Source organism: Python bivittatus, unplaced genomic scaffold (genome assembly GCF_059951505.1).
Source record: "Python bivittatus isolate LINGU-HERP-01145 unplaced genomic scaffold, Pbiv_v1 ctg000020_np1212, whole genome shotgun sequence".
Classification (NCBI taxonomy): Eukaryota; Metazoa; Chordata; class Lepidosauria; order Squamata; family Pythonidae; genus Python; species Python bivittatus.
Window position 1 is genome coordinate 96,996,881 of NW_028277030.1, and position 21,623 is coordinate 97,018,503.

Here is a 21,623-nt window from a genome sequence, read left to right on the forward strand (position 1 = left end):
GCAAAGGCCGTTCCTGGATCAGGAGGTAACTGGTCACAGTTACTCACACAGTTACTCCCAGTTGGATTATTGTGCTTTACATGCAGCTGCCCTTGAGGAACATTTGGAAGCTACAGGTGGTACAGAATGTAGTGGCCTGGGCAGTGATGGGTGTATCCCAGTATAACAGGATGACATTGTGGCTTCAGGAGCTGCACTGGTTGCCAGTTGGCTTCTAGGTATAATTCAAGGTGCTGATTGAACGTTAAGGCCCTGCATGGCTCTGGACCTGGTTATCTAAGAGATCATCTTCTCTCATACTCATCTGCCTGTCCAACCAGATTGAAGATCAAATCCTTCCAAGTCCCATTTTTGTGACACTGCCATCTGATGGGGCAACATTAAGGCTCTTGTGAGTTTTTCTGAAAATAAGAGAAATGCAGGACTATGGAAGCAGAAGTATCTGGGGAGGTGGGGTCCAATGACGAAAGCTGCATTGCATCATCACAATGCAATCTTCATCCCTTTTGTATACATGCCATGATGTCACATGTATGTACCAAAAGAGGTGGAGCTTGCATCATGATGGCACAACACTACTTTTATCACTTTGATGAAAACATTGGACGTTGCAGATGCCTCTGTACTGGAAGGTTCTATTATGTGTGTTAGAATTGGTGTGTAGGTAAAAGCCACAATTCAATTAATTCAACGTATTCATCTAATTTAAATTAACTGATTTCAGTGGGCTCAAGCACAGTTGTAGAGCTCTAGGGTGGTTTTTAATCTCCAGTGCCACAGTTCTTGGAACAATAACATTTCCTCTGGCCACATGTAACAGATGCTCTGATTCCTTTGTCCTCTGTGAGACCTTCCACTGGTAACAGGATGGAGGTGGGGAATAATAATGCTTCTTTATGATATCCCAAAGGCAGGAGATGGAAAACTGTATACTTTCCAAATACAAATTCCTGTTGAGGGCTGGCTCAATTTTCCTCCCTGAGGCAAAAAACAAGATGTACATACATCTGCAGAAGCAGATCAGACTGGCATTTGAATAGGACTTCAACACTGAAAACAAGGGACAAGGTTTGGAAGTACAGAACAGGCCCCATGGCATGCACAGACAGTTCTGTTTTCCTAATTTCTCATCACCAGTACCTGCTTTTCAGCATCTGCAACACTCCCCCCCCCACCTCAGTTTCCAAGAGTAGATCTGCCATCCACACTAGTAAACTGGTTCATGAATGCCTAGCAGCCAAGCAGACTGATTACGTTTCTCATTATAATTGAATTCAATTTGTATATCCAAGACAGAGAACAGCAATAAATCATAAGAAATTTAATTTGGGCAATCACAATATGAAAATTTTTGTTCAGAGTTATTTCTTTCATCTGTGATCTTTGAGAAATCATGGAAGATGAGCATATTGCCAGCTGACTGAAGAAAGCAAATATTCCTATTTTCAACAAAGGGGGGGGGGAAAGCCCCAAATCCAGATAATTCAAGACTGGTCAGCTTAATATTAATATTGCCCCAACTGTGAAGCAGATTATTAAACAGTCAATCTTTGAGCATTTAAAAAAAGAAAGTAGTGCTTGGCAGGAGCCAGCATCAAGAATAAATCATGAACTCTTGATGATAGAGTGATAGACACAGCATACCCTGATTTCAGCCAAGCATTCAACAAAGTCTCCCATGAGATCCTAGTAAAGAAGTCGATAAAAAGTGGGCTGCACTATGCTACCATTAAATGCATTGTGCCCAAAGAGTGTATGTATAGCTCCATCCCAAGCTATGAGATGGCCCTATGCTGTACAACATTCATAAATTATTTGGATGAGGCTTAGAAAATTTGATTATCAAATTTCCAGATCACAGAAAGATAGGGAAGATATTAACAAATAGAGTAGAGAACATTATCAAGATTCAGGAGGTCATCTACATTTTGGTAGGAAAATTAAAATCAAAGGATTGAGGGCAGGGGAATCATACTGGGCAGCAGTACACATGAAAAAGATCTGGTGTCTTGGTGGATCTTGAGCCAATAGTGTAGTGCAGCTGCTGACAAAGCAAATTCAATCTTTGACTGCATCGGCAATAGTATGTCAAAATGAGAAGCCATAATTCCCCTCTATTCTGTGTTAGATTGTACCTAGAATCTTGTGTCCAGTTCAGTTTAGGAAGAACATTGACAAATTGAGCATATCCAAAGCAAAGCAGTCAAGATGATAAGAGTCCTGGAAAAAAAAAACTTATGAGGAATGGTTGAAGGCATAAAGTATGTTTAGCCTGAAAGAGAGGCGGCTATGGGGAGACATGATTGCTCTCTGAAGGATCTGAAGGGCCACCATAAAAAAGATGGGGCAGAATTGTCCAGAAGTCAAGACAAGAAGTAATGAGTTTAAATAACAAAGAAGGTAGGCTTTGGCTGACCATCAGAAAAAAACATTAATGGTAAGAGCTGTTCAACAATGAAAGAGACCCCTTCTGGAAGGGGTGGGCTCTTTTTTTGATGCTTAAACAGTGGTTGGATGCTCTTCTGTCAGGGTTGGCGTAGCAGTGGATTCCTCAGTGGGCAGGAGATTGGATTAGATGATCTCCAAGATCCCTTCCAAATCTTATATTTTATGATTCCATTATTTTATTGGGAGGCTTCAGAAAAATAATCCAGAATGGATGAATATATTTTATTTTCTTAAGCATAAGTACAGGTAGTTCCCAGTTTAAGAATGAGTTCTGTTCCCAAGGTCTGTCCTTAAGTCGAATTTGTATGTAAGCTAGAACAGTATTATTGCATAATACTGTGTAAGTAGTATTATGCAATGAACTCGAACCATTGTGTAACTGGAAGGATTGTGTATTTAACTCGAATTTTGGTTCCATAGGCTCCGTTCTTAACTATGGGTCATCCTTAACCCAAACGTTCTTAACCTGGGGACTACCTGTATAACTCAGTTGCTTCAGGTTTTGGTGAGAGGGGTGAACAGTACTTTCCCACTGACACCACCAACACACAGGCACCCTTCTAGCTGACTCGAAGAGACTTCCCTGGATTTTAGCCATTCAGACATGCTGCCGAGCTGTCAGTAGCTGCTGCTACTTTGACATCACGTTTCCGTTAGAAAACCAGTCCAGTGCAGCACTTGGGGCAGGCACGTACCACGTTACCGCTGCTGATTTTATTACATTTTTAGAAATAAAAATAATCTGAACAAATAATAGAGGTCGGCCATCAATGCAGCGGAAGCAAACTCCATTGCATTCCTTTTAGGGGAACGCAAAAACCCCGAGTGGAATATCCTGAAAAGTTATTTCTTCTTTAGGGCTGGGAAGCTGCCTATGTATCAGTTGCTCTAACATATCAAAAAGGCAGGAGGGGATATAAAGCTTCAACGGGGATGGGGAGAAAGAGACGGGCCAGCGCCTTCAAAGTGAAATAGCCCCGCAGGGCCGTCTAAACGAGGGCACGAAGAGCCGGTCTTAAAGCGACAGCGCTGCTCCGGAGCACGGCGCGCCGCTTCTTGGGCGGCTCAGGTGTCCTTTCCTTCGGAGTAAGCACGCGCGGGCAGATCAGCGCGAGCCAGCCAGCCAGAAGGGACGGCAGGACCGCCAGCCCGTCCGCCCGGCGGCCGCGGAAACCTCTTCCGCCAGGACTGCGAGTCCGGCCGGGGCTGCTACGCATGTGCCACCCCCTCCCAGGTTGCTTAGCGCGGCTGGCATGGCGGCTCCCAGCAGCCGCTGTCCGCACATGGGTCCTCGCCTCGGGTAGGGTAGAGCGGGCGCTTTCTCTTCCGCCGCCCCCTTTCCCGTCCAGGCGTCGAATGCGGGAAGATGCGAGCGCTAGAGCGGGTGCTGCTGAGGGGCTTCCCCAGCGCGGCGGAATCCCCACGGTGGAAACAGAGCGAGGCAGCTTCGGCGGCAGGTAAGCCAGGTCGGGCACCGCTCTCCCTGCCTGCCTCTCGCGCTGCCTGCCTGCCTGCCACGGTGGCTCTCAGCCGCCTTCGCCCGCGCTCTGGACTTAGCAGCGGGAGAGGAGGGAGGGCGGGCCTTTCTTCTTCCCGTCCCCCCTCCCGCTTTTTCCTTCCCGGCTACCTCTTTGGGTTTCGGTGCAGCGGGGAGAGGATACACGCCTGCCGGGGAAACGTGTTTCTATGGTTTCTTAAAAGTCAGCTAATCCGTCGGGAACGCTAACCCCCGTGAAAGTTGGGAAGGCGTATTGAGGCAGGGCGGGGATGGGGAAGGATAAGGGTCTGGATTGGTGACCCTGGCTCGACAGCCAGTTTGCTCATTCCTCAACGTGGTGTTTTCCTTCCAGTGTATTGGAGGCTCTCCAAGGTGTTCCGTCCAAGGCCAAACCGTGCCGCTTTCTGTCCTCCCTTCTTCCCCCCACAGAGAAAACAGACACTTCAAGTGCCAGAGTCTCAGTGACTAATATGACTATCACGTGTGACAAGAAAGGTTTCTAAACCCAGATAACAGCCCCCCCCCTTTTTACTGTTTTTGCCACACTTAAGCACATAATAATGCTTTTTGCTTTTTGTGTTCGGCATTTTAACATTGATCTTCCTCTTCCTGCTTCTGTGATAGAAATCTCTTTTCCACCCAAACTGTTGTTGATTTTTCTTGAGTGAGGTGAACATATTAATTACAGCTCTAATAGATCATAAACCCTCTTCTGTTGGACACCATGTACTGAAGGGGTTGCAACTGTCATAATGAGTATGGCTAATTTACAGTACCCTTTACTTATCTTTTGCCCAACTCTAATGGCAATAATTGGATCTCAGGCTGTATTTCTATACTAATGTATTTTTGCTTTCATACCATAAACCTTTCCAGAATGTCTCATCCATACTTTGTTCAGAGGTCTAGTATTAGCAGATCTAGAAGGCTGTTGTGTTTGATGTTATGATTATCAATTATATTGACGATTTCCCCCTCTACTTCATGGTGAGAAGGAATAATACAACTTGAAAAAATAAAATAATCTTGCAAAGAATATTTAAGAACAAATGAGATGACCTAAGATTCATTAGATTCCTTGATATTCATGGGTGCTCTTCTTTATCCACTACTTTCTTTTGGTTTAGTACTTATTCAGTAAGTATGGGATAAAAATCAAATATGAATACTTTTCTGACAGAGTTAATATGAATGGACATTTTTGAGAAGTATATACAATTCTTTTTCCTATTAGGAGATGTCGTAGTGTCAGATAACCATGTAAAATACAGGACATATTTAAGTCACTCACTCTAATTACTTTAATTTTTAGAAAGTGGATCGTTGTTGCAGTTGTTGTTGGAAGGGAATTATGAGTCCATCTTTCTAAGTAAAGCAGTCCAGAATGTCTTCACCACATCTTCAGAAGAAGAGGACACCATTGAAAGCTACCTAGAAAAGCAAATACAAGCTTACCTGGATTGTTCCTCGGCAGACATTGATTCCATTGAAAGGTAAAAATAGCATTGTTTTGGAAAAGGATTAGTACTTTGCTTGAATTTGAACAACAACCCAACAACCTCCCCCCCCGCATCCTAATGCCCAATTTCAAATGATCTCAGAAAGTATTGAGTGTGTCCTTCAAGTATTTGTAGCGTTCAGTGTTGTTTTTTATTGGCTTCAACTACAATGTGGGATTAGCTCAGTCCCTCCATGCTCTTACTATAGTGATGAAAAATGTAATATGTCAAGGAGTTAGCTTCATGGGATGAATTAGGACATAGATTGAACATGTAAGGTTTGCAATAATAGAAAATTGTGTTTGCTTTAACTGCCCAAAGTGCATTCCCCACCTTGTTTCTTCCTTTGCTCTTCCATTTAGTTTCAGGAGAAATTTGGAAAGGAGATATACCGTAACCCACTCCATGTTCATATCTCCACATTTGACTGGAAATGTACCTGCAAACTTCAGTAATTTGGATTTCTGAGTTTTTTATTTGTGTCTTTTCAGTTACTATATCCACTTGCTGGTATTTGCCCAGACTGTACTGCATGCAACTAAAATACCATTGAATAAACAAACATTCCTTTTTTAATGCTTCTTAATATTTTACTGAAAAACCTTTCCAAGAAAGCTGCAGGGATTTGTCCAGGCAGTTTTCAAGAATCAGACATGATTGAACAGATTAAAAAAAATTTTTTTTTACATGCAATTTATGGTTTGGGTTTGATATTTTACCTGTGACATTACTGAAAAAATGAAGATGCATTTCACTTTAGTTTAATCTGCTGCCTTTCAGCTTGCCATTCTTGTATATTTAAGCCTACGTTCTCACCAAAACAAAAATTCACCTCAAAGATAAATGGCTGGGTTCATACATGACACCAAGCCATAATTTGTTTAATCATGATTTATTAAATAAACCACAAATGGCTAGTCTTATGTTTCACAGTAACCCAGAACTAAGGGTGATGTGAATTTAGCCTGTCAAATTAGTATTTAGTGGATTAAGGATTTAATAAATTGTGGTCTATTTGTAGTTATCATAGTAACTTGTGGTATTAATCTTATGTCTGACAGGTCCCTTAAGGGAGACTTAGATATGAGGTGTATTGTCTTTACAACTTTTTTTTAAAGTTTGCTCTTGTGCCTTACCTAGTTGCATGGTGTTTTAATTGTATTCACTATTTTTATTCAGTAGTTTTGGTGGATTACCACAAAGAAAGACATATGAAAATATTGCAAATTCTGAATATAGGAAATCCTAACTTTCATTTATCATCTGTGACTAGTCTAGTAAGATACATGCACAGAGTTATGATTGCTTTGAAATTCCAAATGCAATAAATTGGGTTTTTTAATTAGCTTTTTACTTCAAATCTTAAGTTAAACTTTTAGGTGCATATTACTGTTTATATTGTATTACTGAGAATTTGGCTATTAGGATTTCAGAATATTATTAATTTGGAGGGATTTTAAGGGAAGCACATTAATAAAGAGCGAGTGAGTCTGTAGCAGGGGAAAAAGAAAATAGGAAAATGCATAAAATAAATTGATATAAGGAGAAATCCTTTTGTGAAAATTGAGAACAATTGTTTACTGCTGAAATCAGAGAGTCCCATCATCTGAAACGTAAGTGAAATAATTAGTGAAAGATAGGCTTTGATTTACTTGATATAGAGAAAAGGTTTGTTGGCTTTTCTAGCACTTCTGAAATGTTAGGAAGTTGTATTCCTTGTAATAAATCAACTGTATCCAAGGAGACCTGAATGGAGACCAGCAGAGGTTTCTCCTTATGCCGTCCTCAATAATCAGGAGGAGTTAAAAGGAAACTATGGTAGAGAGGAAAAGATGAGGTAGTCCCATTTATGGACAGAGTTTTGATTGTGGTTAGTAGGAAAAGTGTGATGATACATAGATTAGAAAGAATGTATATGATTTCTTGCCTTATCTGTTTAGTGCTATGAGGTGAAAAACTTCTCAATATCTTGTTTTTTTATAAAATAATATTCAATTTATAAAAATACATTGTTTCATAACATTAATAAGTAACAATTAATAAACTCACATGGATGATTTGTACATGCCAGTTTCCACCTGCATGTGGACATGTAGCTACAGTATTGTTAGTGTGGAATTCTGAAGATCTTTATTGCTTTGGTAGAACAGCTATTGCTGTTTATGGTCTTTTGTTTATTGATCCAGTGTCTGCTTATATCAGGCCATTATTTAGGTTTGTCACTTTATTTAAAGAACTCTTCATCCACATACTGATACACATTTAATTCATAAGTGAGATTTACTCCTGAGTAGACGGAGAAACGCACTATTTATTATTTTGTTGGTTAATCTGTTAAACTTGCACGCGCACACGGATAAAATAAGAGATGTTAGGATGATCGCGCTTTACTATCCCCACAACTTCATTTTTATTATCATTTTTTTGTTAATTAATTGGAATTATTTTTCTGTTGCTCATTTTTATCCAAGCATTGTTTTCTTCTGCTTTAAGGGGGTGAGGTTTCCTGCCTTCTGCTGGTTTGGAATAACAGCAGTGGACTCTCCTTGCAGTTCCACTTAAGTTTGGGAAGGTCAAATCCAGCTGTTTGCTGGGCTTCCCGGATGCTCAGTGTATACTCTGGGGGTGAGGTCTGATTACTCTTGAGTTTAGGAGGACAAAATCCTGTTGCTTTCCTTGAAAAATAATATATGAAAGGTTTTCCTCAAATGCATATCTACTTAGATAGGCTTTCAGCTCTTCTTAGTCATTCATTAAATCTTTTATCTTGTCAACATCTTCTAAAATGTTCTATATAAGCTATAGGTTGGTTGGTAAAGAAGGTAGATTTCTATCCTGTATTCATTTATATATCAACACAATGGCTTCATGTGTCTTGCAGGCAAAGTGTGGTGTTTCTCCTTGGAGTAGGAAGCTTACAGCTGTTTGCGCAGAGCAACTGGACTGGACCTCCTGTTGACTTACAACCTCAGGATTTTCTTCCATCTGAAATATTACAACAATATAATGAGGTACTTTCCCTCAGTTCCAAGTAGTTGGGTGACTGAAAAATGCTCTTTTTAGTATTAGGGAGATGGCAAATTGCTGTAACTCAGCTGGATTCTTCACAGTATGAAACTTGTGAAACCCTTCTGTTATTCTGAAATACTTTCCCACTATAATACTGGGTACCATACAGCTAATGTTATACACACATTTTTCCCATTAATTTCAGGTTTTAAATGTTGATTTGTGTATGTTGCTAGGAAAGAAAAAGACATAAGCATAAATTGTAATTATGCACTATAGGTTGATCTTGGTCTTTACACTGCATTCTTCTTTGGCTGTGTTTTTGAAGGTTTAGTTGTAAGCAATATCACAATTCATTTATTATAATTCCTATGTGCACTATTGTTAGTGGATTTATTTTAACTGGTATATAGAGACAGTCCTCTGGACTGCATTGGTTGATTAAATATCCTGGATTGTATCCAGTGAAGTTCTGCTGGTGGAACAGATGCTTCATCTGGGTGCATTCTCTGATTTTACTTAGCTATGAATTGTTTTAAAATATGCAATCAAAGGTTTAGTCTTCTTTTAACTCTAAGATCCTTTCATTGTTATCATTTTATGTTGCTTCTTGTTCTTAATTAAAGTCATGCCTGTATGTTCCCCCACTGCCCCACTTTCAAATTAGATGAGCAATCATTGCTGGTGGATTGGATTCTCCTTCCCTGTGAAATCTGTCCTATGGGGAGCAGAAGAGATTGCTGTTGTACAAGGGGAACTTAGCTAACTTTGGATGTAGCCCAGTGTATTTTGTTTTATACACTGCATTTGGGATCCTTGTTAGGTCCCCGAAGCAGCATAAAATACAAATGTTACTGGGTAAGTCAGGTAATAGGCTATGCAAAGCATTTGAAGGGATGCTTTGCAGTGCGCCCATTTTCAACACATTGGAACAGTCCTATCCTCTGGAAAGCTTGGCCCAGCTGCTTTGAGGGCTCTTCCAGGTTGTTTCTACAATCCTGTTCAAACATAACTGCATCATTTGTCATTGAAAGTATTGTCATTTGTCATGTATGTATGTCTGCAGACCCTAATAAAGACTGTGAAGCAGCCATGCTGAGCCTTCCAGAGGATGTGGTTCTTACAGCACTGTGAGAAGAAGCCCTTTGGGAAACACCCTGTGGAAAAGCAGGCTGCTTAGCAAAAATGCAGGCCCCTGTGCTGCTGCCTTCCCCTCCCATCTGAGCCTTTCCCCCAGCATCAGTGTGGCAGAGTGGCCAATAAAGCTGCAGCCTTGGCACAGGTGTGGGAGGAGACATGTGTTTTGGAGCTCTGCAGCCACCAGCAAACTGAGTACAGCAGCCAAAAGAAAGAAGGCGTTTTTCCTTCAGAAGGAGTGGACAGTCCAAAAGCAAGGAAAAGAAGCATGGAGGCCCAGCAAGACAAAAGCACAACATAAAAGAGGTGCAAGAGCCCTCCATGCTGGCTATTACCAGAAAAAGAAGAAAAAATCTCAGAGAGAGGGGACTTAAGACAGAACAGGCTTAAAAAAGAAATGCTGATGCGTACTAGTAATAGCTTAGAGCACAGTATATAGGTAATAGTAGTAGAGTAATAGTAATGATCATAGTAATAGTACAGAGATAGCAATAGGGCAGAATATAGGAAGCACTCGCATATCGCTTTTATGTGTTTGTTTTTACAAAATAAAACATCTCCCCAACCCTTTTAAGGAGATATAAAGAAACCACCTGTCTAGGGTCCAGTGCTTCTGTGTCTCTCTTTGAGTCTGGGTCAAGTCTAATTGGGTACGGTTTAAAAAAGAACCTGTGACACCTCACTTTGAATGCTTTGCACAATGACAAAGAACTGTGGAAGTTCTAGTCCAAAATGTTTGAAGAGTACCATGTTTCCTATTGTGAACTTCACAGTCTTACTACAGCTATTAGGAATATGTTGAGTTTCCTGAAAATATATTTATATTCATTTCTGGTGTCTCTTTCAGTATCGATAATGTATAGAATCCTGAAAATATTTTTAAAATATTTTTTTGCAACATATAAAAATGTGTTTTAATCAGAGTTTGGTGGTGTAGAATCCTTATATATTAGCTAATTATTATTAATTAGTCTTTATTATATCAGTTAATATTGAAAGCACCGTATTTGTTGATGGTGATAAATAATTGCTATGTGATCTGTAGCAGGTGTTTTTAGAAGAGGAGAACAGAAGTATGAATATCCGCTTGTAGAAATTGTAGTGGTTTGGATTCATTCAAGCAAAATGTTTTAGAATGAAGTGCAAACACAATGTATGTCACTTATTAAAGCAACTGCATCTGTTTCCAGGATCGCATAGCCACTGCAGCAGGGTTTCTATTGCAGCTGCATAACCGCCAAAAAAGATATATCTCCTTTACTGAGGTACAGACAGATGCTGCATTTGCATTCCCACTTGATACAAAGCATCTCTTCGAAATTAAATCCAAAACATTGCACAGTCTCTAAACTATGGTGGTTTAACATGGATGTTGTATTGAGTCTTATAAAATAATGTGAAGCTGACCAGTATAGAGTTTCTTTTTTACTGTTTCCAGAACAGTGCATTGTCGACTGCTATCTTAGGCATGCTGGTTCTAGATGGCGAATCAGTATACAGCTTGGCCTCCCAGCCTATCTTGCTGATGCTGGCTAGAGTCATCCTTGTGAATTCCAGAAATAAACTAGAAGCTATTCAGGTAAAGTAAAACATCATTAAATAATTGTTCTTATTTCCATATTAGGAACATTACAGAGTCAGGGAATATCCATGTTTTTCAGGATAAGATTCCTTTAGATACTGTTTTATTCTCTCCTAATAATAGGGAACTAATGCAAGTATGGAGATACCAAATAACGTTTTGAATATTGGGAGGTCCTTTGAACTGGTTGATCCATTTGCCCTGCTAGCTCACTTTTGTGGATGCTGAGATCTCAGATCCTGGTGAGCCCCTTCTTGTGAGATTTTCTGAGTTCTCCCTGACCTGTGACTCAACTTGGCATTTTTGGACAGAAAAGCAAATGCTCGGTCACTGATCTGTACATCAAGTTATTTATTTATTTATTTATTGGATTTATATCCCACTTTGTTGTTCATGAATTGCTCAGGGCACCTAATGTAAAAGTGCAAAGTTACAAGTTAAAATAAAAGATAAGTAAAACCACAAATACTAATAACATTAACATTTAATATATACTACAGGTGCCATGATCTTTGAAGAATTTTTTTTTTTGAGATCTTCTCACTGTTTAACTGCCATGTGCATGAATTACAACCAGATGGAAATAAGTGGATCTGATGTTTGAAAATATATTTTCTTCTCACTTTTAGACATTGCCCTGGTGGACACTACGATGTATTAATCTCCACCAGCAGCTGTTAGAAGAAAGATCACCTGAACTCTTTGCTGTTGCCCAGGCCTGTATACAACAAGGTATAATTAACATTGACATCAAATATTAATGGAGAGTCATTCTTAGTTTATAATGGATTGAATTGCAACCCTGAAGGCTCTTACCTTATTTTTAAGGATTCTCTTTATTCTGAGAAAATCCTAGGAGCAAATGAGTTTCAATGCATTTTGTTTCTGACTTAGAAAATCCTTATTCAGAGGGCCATCGTGTTTAAAATCATGGTCACTGGCTATTCCTAGAAGTGGATGAGGCTAATGAGCTGTGGTCAGCTCTGTCCATGGATTGTCTAGCAGAGTGTTTCTCAACCTTAGGAACTGTAAGATGAGTGGCTAGGAAATTCTGGAGTTGAAGTCCACTCATCTTAAAGTTCCTAAGGTTGAGAAACACTGGTCTAGCATGTCATCTGAACTAGGGACTCTGGCTTCTTCCACTTTGATTAAGCCCAGGAAAGATATCACAGTGCTTTCCCAAATGCCATAGTATAGCAGTGGAAAATCAGTAGCCCTCTAGACATTGTAGAACTATTGTGGTAATACTGAGAGATGCTGGTAGTTCAGCTACATTAGGAGGATTCCTTTACATTCCTGATGAGCAACTTTAAAGGACTGTTTTGATTATGTTTGTGGGAGTATGCCTTTTGATGTTATGTCTTTGGGTATGTATTTTTATCAGTGTATGGTGGGGGATTCTTTTGTCTTCATTCTGTTTTTATGGGGAGAAATTAGCTATGCATTTGCAGGTGTTTTGTGAGGTGTGTGTGTGGTTCTGGGTTTGTGTGTGTGCGTGTGTGTGCTTACGCACCTTTGAGTCAGTATTGACTCCTGGTGACTGCCTGGACTGGTCCCTGCAGTTTTCTTGGCAAGGTTTTTCGGAAGTGGTTTGCCATTGCCTCTTTCCTAGGGTTGGGAGAGAGTGACTGGCCCAAGGTCACCCTGCTGGCTTTGTGCCTAAGGCAGGACTAGAACTCACGGTCTCCCAGTTTCTAGCCTGGTGCTTTAAGCACTACACCAAACTGGCTGTCAGGTTCTTGTAGTGTGTGTCTATCTCCTGTTTTGTTTTGTTTTGTTTTTAAAAAAACATTGTGGGTATTGATGTGATTTTTGGCTGAGTACTGTACTCAATTTTATGTGGCTTGGAGGGGTATTTATGCAGAAAGGTTTTTGTGCAACATGCTTTGTCTCTGTGTTTGTGATGTTGTGAGTTTTTATGTAGAGAGTATATGTCTCTTTCTCAACAAGATCACTTCCCCGTTGGTGAAATTAAAAAATGGCTGTGCTTTGTGAGAGTAAATGTGCAATTTGATAGTTGGAAATCTAATCCTTGCCATTTCCTTAAGGATGAGAAGTTTAATGGGGAAGAAAAGCAAGAGAACACAGGCTGATTTTCAGCAGTCTTATTTTTAGCTGTATTTTCTTTGCAGTTCTAAATTGGGAAGAGGCTTGGGTAGGACATCAAGACAAACCAGAAATAAGTCAAAGATCTGCCCCTGGACGTAAAAGCATGTTTAAAACAAGTCAAGATTTATAAACTGAAGTGCAAAAAAAAATTCATAATTTTTAAAAGATGTGTTTTGATGTTCAACTAGCTCCCTGTTACATTGATGAAATCCTGGATTAGCATTCTGCATAAACCAGGTCTGTTCTGTATCAGATTAAGCCAGTACATTAAGGCTATGCAATGCTCCAGTTTCAAAGCGGAAAAGGTGTTTTGGAGTATGCATATGTGCACATATTGCACCTGTCAACACCTCCGTAAATCAAACACATTTTTTCAATGGCTTCTCTACATGATCTTAGAAGAAGACACAGACCCATTAAGGAATGGCTGACAGGTGCAACAAGCATGCCAGTGTGCGCTCCAGATCACCTTTGCTCTCTGAAACTGGATCACTGAATAATTATCCAATACAGTTCCTTAAGCTTAAGAGTGCTGCAGGATCAGTTCAAAGACCTACCTGCTGTTTCCCACAGTGGCCAACAAGAAAATAGTAACCCGGCAAAAGTGATCCCATTTTGGCTTATCCCAAATCAGCAAAAGCCAGCACAGGTAACAGAGTGTTCAGGATTGGATTTTGGTAATTCTTGAACAATTGCTAAAAAACTCTATGTGGCCTCATTGTACAGGTGAGAAATACATTCTCCTTATGTTCTGCTTGCAGGTGATAAATAAACTTTAGAAATTGACTTTTTAAAAAAAGTAAGATGCTGCTATTTGAGATAATGTGCAGTTTACCTGTTTATTTTTTCTTCTTACAAAATAACATTAATCTTGTTCTAAAATAAGATGTAGTAATGCTGACTAATGCTTCTATAAAGGCAAATTAGGAAATAAGGCAAATTAGGTTCACAAGATAATACATTCTACTTTAGACCAGGATTTCTCATATTTAAAAGCTTATTATATTACAGCATATTGTATTTGTCAGTATGCTAAGCATATTTTTATAGAAATTACATCATTGCACTATTACTAGTATCTTGTGACTTTCATTTGTAAAACATGTAAAATGATGCTTGTTTCTTAAATAGAAAATATTTTAGAGCTATCATTCAGTTCATGAGTGCAGAGCTGTAATTCTTTTATATATACATACACATCCAGCTTTTTATGGAGAGTGTGTGTGTGTGTGTGTGTGTGTGTAGGTATCCATCCATCCATCCATCCATATCCAGTTCCTCTTGGATTTGAAAACAGATATAAAGCCACATGCTTCCTATTCTCTGACTATAAGATTTTATTACTCTTTATCTTGTCTGTGTCCTTGACCAGATGCTTATGAGAATTTTAAACCTTTCAAAAGTAAACTGCTTTACTTCTGGGAAATCAGATTATTTGGAGATGAATACATGCCTATAACTCATCCACTCTTTTAAATTCGTTTAAAAATAAGCATTTTTTCATCTTCTTAAAGATGTGAAGTTTATATCAAGCATTTGTTTCTTAGTATCTATTTTTTAAAATACTGCTTCTGGTATAAATGTTTGCATGTGGATTTTGAAGAAGAAACTCATACGCAGGAAAACAATGCCTTTTTTTTCAAGATTGTCATTTTTTGGGCCAATGGAGTAATGAAGAGTTTCTCACTCATTGATTAGGACTGACATTGGGAGTATTCCACATGTTGAACTGATCCTTCTTTTCTCTCCCTTCCTTACAGATTTTCTCCCTTCCATTTCATCTTCACTTATGATTATGTATTACCAGTACTATATATCTTATACACTCAGAGTTGTTTCTTACTGAAAATAATATTTGCTCTGAAGTTAATGCTACTTGTCATTTGCTGAAACCAGGTTTAGAGAACCAACTTCAAACCAACTTATAAACGACTTAGCCATTGTTTTGGTCTCAACTAATAAGGAGTCTCTGTCCCTCAGAGAGAGAGAGGGAGAGAGGGGGAGAGAGAGCGCGAGCGCGCTGTGTTGCTCTTAATAAAACATCTGTAGTACATATTGGAAGGAGACAGATGGAAATATGGCTAAAGGTTAAATCATCTACTCAAATATTTAAAGTTATATAGTAAAATGGAATGTGGATTTTAATAAGATGGAATTTAAATTAGGCCTTAGCAGGTCCTGAGGTGGTTTCAGGCTTCATAGTTTCACAAAAGCTGACCATCAAAAGTTAAAACAGAAAATGAAGGGAGGTGGTGGTTCTAGACTGTTTATGTATCATCCTTAACAATAGGTTTGGAGGTTGCCAAACTGGGAACTTTGTTCCTGAAACTCAGTATATGAAAATGCAGAGCTCAGGCAGGTCTGCTTTTAATTAAATTAAATAAAGTTAGTTTATTTGCCTTGGGAGTAGTGAATCTGGTGTGTATTTTTCTGCTTTTCATTATGTTTTCTTATTCTGTTTCTTGATTTTTCTTTCTTTTCTTTTTTTCAGTTTTTGAAATTGAGACTTTGTTCAACGATGATGAATGTTGGCATCTTGCTGTTCAATTTCATCTAGAATGTGCTTACACATTTTTGAATTATTATGAGTATAAAAAAGCCAAAGAACATTTCCTTGCAGCTAAAGACATAACTAAGTTACAGATTGAGTTGACAGGTACGTTCTTTTCCAAGTTCTTGAATATTAATATTTAACCCTGTGTCTGCATGGTTTGACAGTCTAAAAAAGAAAGAAAATGGCAAAACACTGAAGAGGAATAAACTGTTTCTGTAATGTTTTTGGCATGGCACTGAGAAATTGTCTTCATTAAAATTTTAAGTAGTTTCAAATGTTTAGTAAAGTTGTAGTAAAATTCTGAAAATTTGTGTAAGGTGGTTCAGTATTACACCAGAGGACTTCTGTACATGCAGTGGGATTTTCCATTGCTCTCTTCCCCCATTTGCACTCTCAAATCTGTCTTGGAACTTTGTGGAGTAAATTTTGTCCCTGTGTGGGTTCTGTAATAAGAAGCAGAATTTCCACATCCCTCCCTTGAAGTTCATTAATTTGCTAAATTTGTATTTGTCCTTCCACCAAAAGATGCTCAAGGCCACTGCTAATAGAAATATAATAAAATACAATAAAACAGCAATAAAATGTAAATAAAGATAAAACCAAAAAAGGCACAAGCATTGTGAAAATTAATAAAAACAATCTGTAAAAATAAATTGGGATATAGTTTATTTGCTCATGTTCTAATTTGAATGTGTTTAAATGAAATGTTCTTGGGGGGAAGGCTGTTAGAAAAGAGCTAGCCGGCCTCTTCTCGACAAGGAAAGTCCTCCCTTGAGTCTCTGCTGAATGTACCTCAGATGTTTGGAGAACCTTAAAGCTGAATAGGTTCATATGAGAGAGACTGAATAGAATCCCATTCAGGAAAAGTCAGTGTTCTTGGATCTCTGTATCACCTGTTCAATCATCCTGTGTAATAGAATGGAAGGCAGAGAAAGCAGAATAGGTGAAAATCCACCTTCCATTTATAGAAGCCTCAGCTGGATCCAAGCCCCTTCCATCCCTTTGTTTGGAATGTAATAAACATAATCTCTTGCATGGTTTTGTGATTGCTAAGTTGGAGATTTTCTCTCTTTTTTCCTCTCTCTCTGTTTGAACTCAGTATCTATTATGAAAACTCTAGCAGTATAAGAAGACACAAAAAGTACACCTATACTGAGCCTGTTCTTTCTTGCTATTTTTTTTCCCCAAAAGTTAATGAGTTTAATGATGTACCTATAGCCCAGTTTATGCCATTTCCCTTCATTTACATGCAGGGTAGATATCCTGTCATAACAGCAGTACAATATGCTATTGTGAAAAACACAGTTGGAATAATACTCCAGACACCTACCTATAATCTATGGCTACACTGTTGACCCACAAAAACCAAATTAAACATAGCAAGATTCTGCCCTCCTATATAATACATAAGTTGCTACACACAATGCAGACAATACTACACCTTCTAGTGTAAGACCATCTGTGATATAGGGAGAAATGACCCATTAGTCTGAGAGCTTTGAAAAGCTTGCATACGTAACTGTTTGCATTGCATTTGTCCATTGACAGTCATAATGCACTTGATGGCTGCCTGACACAGAAGGCAGCAATAATAGCCAAAGAGTTTCTTTTATAGAAGACTCGAAAAGAATATGCAGATTTCTCTAGAATATGGTCCACAGGGGAGGAAAGATGTTTTTGCTGGGTAGGGAGAAGGAAAAGATTAGAATACACAAGAGAAACTATGACCACAGACTACCAGTAGCTCACAAACCAGATGACAGGGTTGGGAGGCTGGAGGTGTGAATTAAGTCTCACTAGGGGGAACAAAAGAAGTGTTTTATTTTAAAAAAGAGTCTTATTTTAAAGCCACCTGGCTTTGGGTGTGCAGAAATAATCCCTTTCTAGTAGATCACAAGTTGAACATGGGCCAATAGTGTGATGAAGCTGCTAAAAAGCAAATACTATTTTGGGATGTATTAACAGGAGCACAGAGCCCAGGCCACAGGAAGTAATTGTCCCATTGTACTCTGCTTCGCTCAGGCCACACTTGGAATACTACGTCCAGTTCTGGATACCACATTCTAAAAAAGAACATGGGCAAATGGAGTACATTCAGAGGGGGACTATGAAGTTGGTAAGGGGGCTGAAAACAAAGTCCTGTAAGGAACAAAGAAGATGACTATGTTTAGCCTGCAGAAGAGAAGATTGGGGAGAGATGTGACAGTAGTTTTCAGATTTATAAAGAGTTGTAATGTAGTGGAGGGAGTAGACTTGTTCTGTGACACAACTAGAACAAATGGGCTAAAGCTGGATGGATTCAGATAGTCCCAGTTTAAGAACAACTTCTGTTCCCAAGGTCTGTCCTTAAGTCAAACTTCTATGTAAGCCAGAACAGCATTATTGTATTATTGTATAAGGAGTAGTCTGTAATGAACTTGAACCATTGTGTATTTAGCTCAAATTTTGCTACAGTAGTCTCTGTTCTTAACTATGGATAATCTGTAAACTGGGTGTTCTTAACCTGGGGACTACCTGTATAGTGGAAGAGGTTGCCTTATGAAGTGTCATGTTCCCCTCTACTGGAGGTCTTCAAAGAGAGGCTGGATAGCCATATATCTGAAATGCTTTAGCAGATTTTGCACTAGGGAATTGGACTCAGTGACCTCTGAGATCCCTTCCAATTTGACGATTCAATGAAAATAGCCTTTTCACCCAGCCACTACTAACCAAGTAGCAAAGCTGATTTAGCAATATGCCTGGAATCCTCATACTTGCATAAACATGTAGAGAGATCTCTCTTTTCTGGCATCTTATCTAACTTACCTTAAGTATAAAATTACATCTGGAGGCATTTTGAGATGTGATTGGCTCCAGTATAAAGGAGCTAATAGAAGTAGTTTTCTTTATGTAACACAGCTATAGACCATCCCATGAAATCTATCTTCTTTTGCTTGTTATAGTGGGAAAAGCAGACAATTTTGTATAGACATCACTCTCTCTTTTTTTTGCATTTCCTTTATTATGGTTATTTCTGATAGTCCCATGAAATATTTGATGATTTTCTCCTTCCAGTAAATCTACTGGTGATTTGTTGACATTTTAGAAAGCTTATTTGTAGATGTGCCTTTATTCCCAATAGTGTTTCCTATGTGTTTAAATTTTAAAATTGAATCATATATCATGGATGTTACCTGTGAAACAATCACAGTTGTTGGATTTTAAGATATAATGATTTAGGCACTATTGGAATGAGTTTGGTCTTTAGATACTCATTAATAAATAGAAATAGTGCTCTATGGGGATTCTCAACCTTTTTAGTCTGTAGGCATATTTGGAATGTGGAGAGCATGCTGTGAGTGCTCTCACAAAATAGTTGCAAGAGGATGGAGAGAAAACACCAATTTAGTGGACTAGTAGCAGTCTTCTATTCCAGCCCCTCCCATAGGACACTCCCTATTATTTTGCTTGTTTTTTTCTGGGCAGGTGGGCTTGGTTTCAAACAAAGCACTGGTCTGTAGTCAGCCATTTTTTCCCCTTAAGGACACTTATGTATGGGGGCCACTTAGGAATTCAGAGGCATTGTTGGAAATGAGAATAATGCTGGAGGCTGGCACATTGCTTTGCAGCAGGACAGCTCTTAACATAAACACACACTCAAATATTTTAGAAGTTGGAAGACATTAAGATTGGCAGCCTGATCATGGAGTTATCCAATGATTCATTAGTGCCCTTGGGTACCTGCTGAAGATTCCAGGTGTCCTGCTAATAGAACCTTAACATGCTTCAGTAAATAGTTTGTGAATGTATATAGTGCTGCTCTGTCTCGGAATTGGGAGTGGAAAAAGCATAGATTTCCAGGTTAAGTTTAATTCCATGAAAGGGTTACTTGAGGCCAGGAAAATAGACAAAAAGTAGCTATTCCAAGGTTGTAGTCCAAACCAGTCAAGGTTCCAAAGAGTGATGGTCAGGGTCCAAGCACTGAAGAACTGATCTGTCACATTCAAGGTGCAAAGCTAACCAATCACACAGGCTTGCAATCTGTGGATGTTACTTCCAGAAATGAGCTAGAAGGAAAGGGTTTTGTATTAGAGCATGTTGTTACTTCTCCCTTCTCTCTTCTTGACGGAGCCTAACTAACTAGATGCCCACTTACAGCTATTCTTTCCTAATGGCCCCTTTTGCAGTTTTACTGTACCTATGTTTGAGTGACAATGACTTGTGAAAACACAGCAAAGGGAGAAGTTGAAAAAAAAAAAAAGAAAGGACAGGATAATCCAGGATAAACCTTGGTCTTAGCTAAGTGGAGAGAGTGAACTTTTCATTTGTACTTAAATAGAAACACAGTGAATTGCTTGCAAATGGCAGAAATATAATTTAAGGATGTGACATGGCAGTTACATTACAATCATGTATTAATGTGCAAAACAAATAGAATTGACTTTTCATGCCTCTTAGAATGTAGTTATTTTATCTTCCAAAGTGATTGTTGATCAGTCTCTTCACTTAAGGAAGCATCAAGCAAGGAAAAAACCCTGACTCAGCAGGACAACACATACTGTGCTAAGCACCCTTTCAGAAGGTTTTGGAAGGAGTTCATTGGACCTTGCATGATCACAGTACCTTTCTCCTGCTCATTAAAGCAACCTCTTTTTTTTCCAGGCTTCTGTGTGAGCCTGAAAAGTTGCCGCTGCTTTGAGAGTTACATTGTGAGTCAACTACTTAAAGCAATGGAAGTCTGAAAATATTGGCTGCTTCATTCAACAGAAGCAAGATGCTGTGATCATGCAAGGTCCAAACCACTCCATCCAAATCATTTGTATACAGGAGCAGAAACTTATTTTGCTGGTATCATACCTTGATCCTTGGGGCATAAAATACCCAGACATTGAGACTCTTAACTACAACAAATATTTAATTTGGATTGAGGCCGTTTATTCAGGAAGCCCTTCCTCTGCTATGCTTATTGCTTCCATTTTTATGGTGTCATTTTTGTCATCAGAACTGGAGCTTCTCTGACACAAAAAGCTACTTACAGTCTTTTCCCAGCACAAAGCTTCCTATCTTCTGAAAATGCCTCATTATTGATTTGACTCTTTATTCTATGGCAATGAATAAAACTAATGACATATTAACTGAAATATTTTTCTGTGATACACACACATATAAGAATGAATATATATATATATATATTCTTTTGCTGATTAGCAGGGTCTAAGAGCCAGTGTTTTGTCTGATTGGATGATATGCAGGCTTCCTTTTATCTTTTCCTATGACTTGTTGGATTAAACATCCTATAATACATTACATATGGTTGAATGTGAGCAGCTGACCTCCTGGGCAAAGTAACATACAATTCAACCATATTTTATTCATCTATTAATTATTAATGTTCTAGCCTACCATTTCTTGGTGAGCTTAAGTGATAGACAAGGGTGGGGTCTCTCCAAATTTATCGTCACAACAACTCTGAGAGGTAGGATCAGCTAAGAGGCAGAGCCTGGCCCAAAGTCACACAGGGAGCTGCATGGTGAAATGGAAATTTGAACCTGGGATTCCCCAGTCCTAGTGTGACATCTGAACCATGTGGACCACAATGGCTATCATGCCTTATTAGGGTTTATTCAGTGAAGTTAATGTACATCTAGCAGCTTGGCTGGCTTTTTCATGCATAAGTTCCTTTAATGAATAGATTTAATCTGGAACTCAAAGAAAGATAAGTAGTCTTCATGGATTTTTGATTTTTTAAAATTTGTCCTGGATAAGATTACAAGGATATTGGATTTAATGTCCTCACAGAAGTCAGTT

At 38.9% G+C, this 21,623-nt stretch overlaps 1 protein-coding gene across 1 annotated transcript in view; it reads left to right on the plus strand.

Moving 5' to 3' along the window:
* Positions 1-3,673: 3,673 nt before the first annotated feature.
* Positions 3,674-21,623, plus strand: part of TTC27 (tetratricopeptide repeat domain 27) — a 93,842-nt gene continuing 75,892 nt past the window's right edge. Inside the window, exons 1-6 of the mRNA XM_088144819.1 lie at positions 3,674-3,905; positions 5,259-5,439; positions 8,327-8,456; positions 11,030-11,170; positions 11,803-11,905; positions 15,774-15,938. Of these exons, the coding sequence (XP_088000945.1) occupies positions 3,815-3,905; positions 5,259-5,439; positions 8,327-8,456; positions 11,030-11,170; positions 11,803-11,905; positions 15,774-15,938 (811 nt within the window). The 5' untranslated portion in view covers positions 3,674-3,814. The remainder of the gene's footprint in view (positions 3,906-5,258; positions 5,440-8,326; positions 8,457-11,029; positions 11,171-11,802; positions 11,906-15,773; positions 15,939-21,623) is intronic.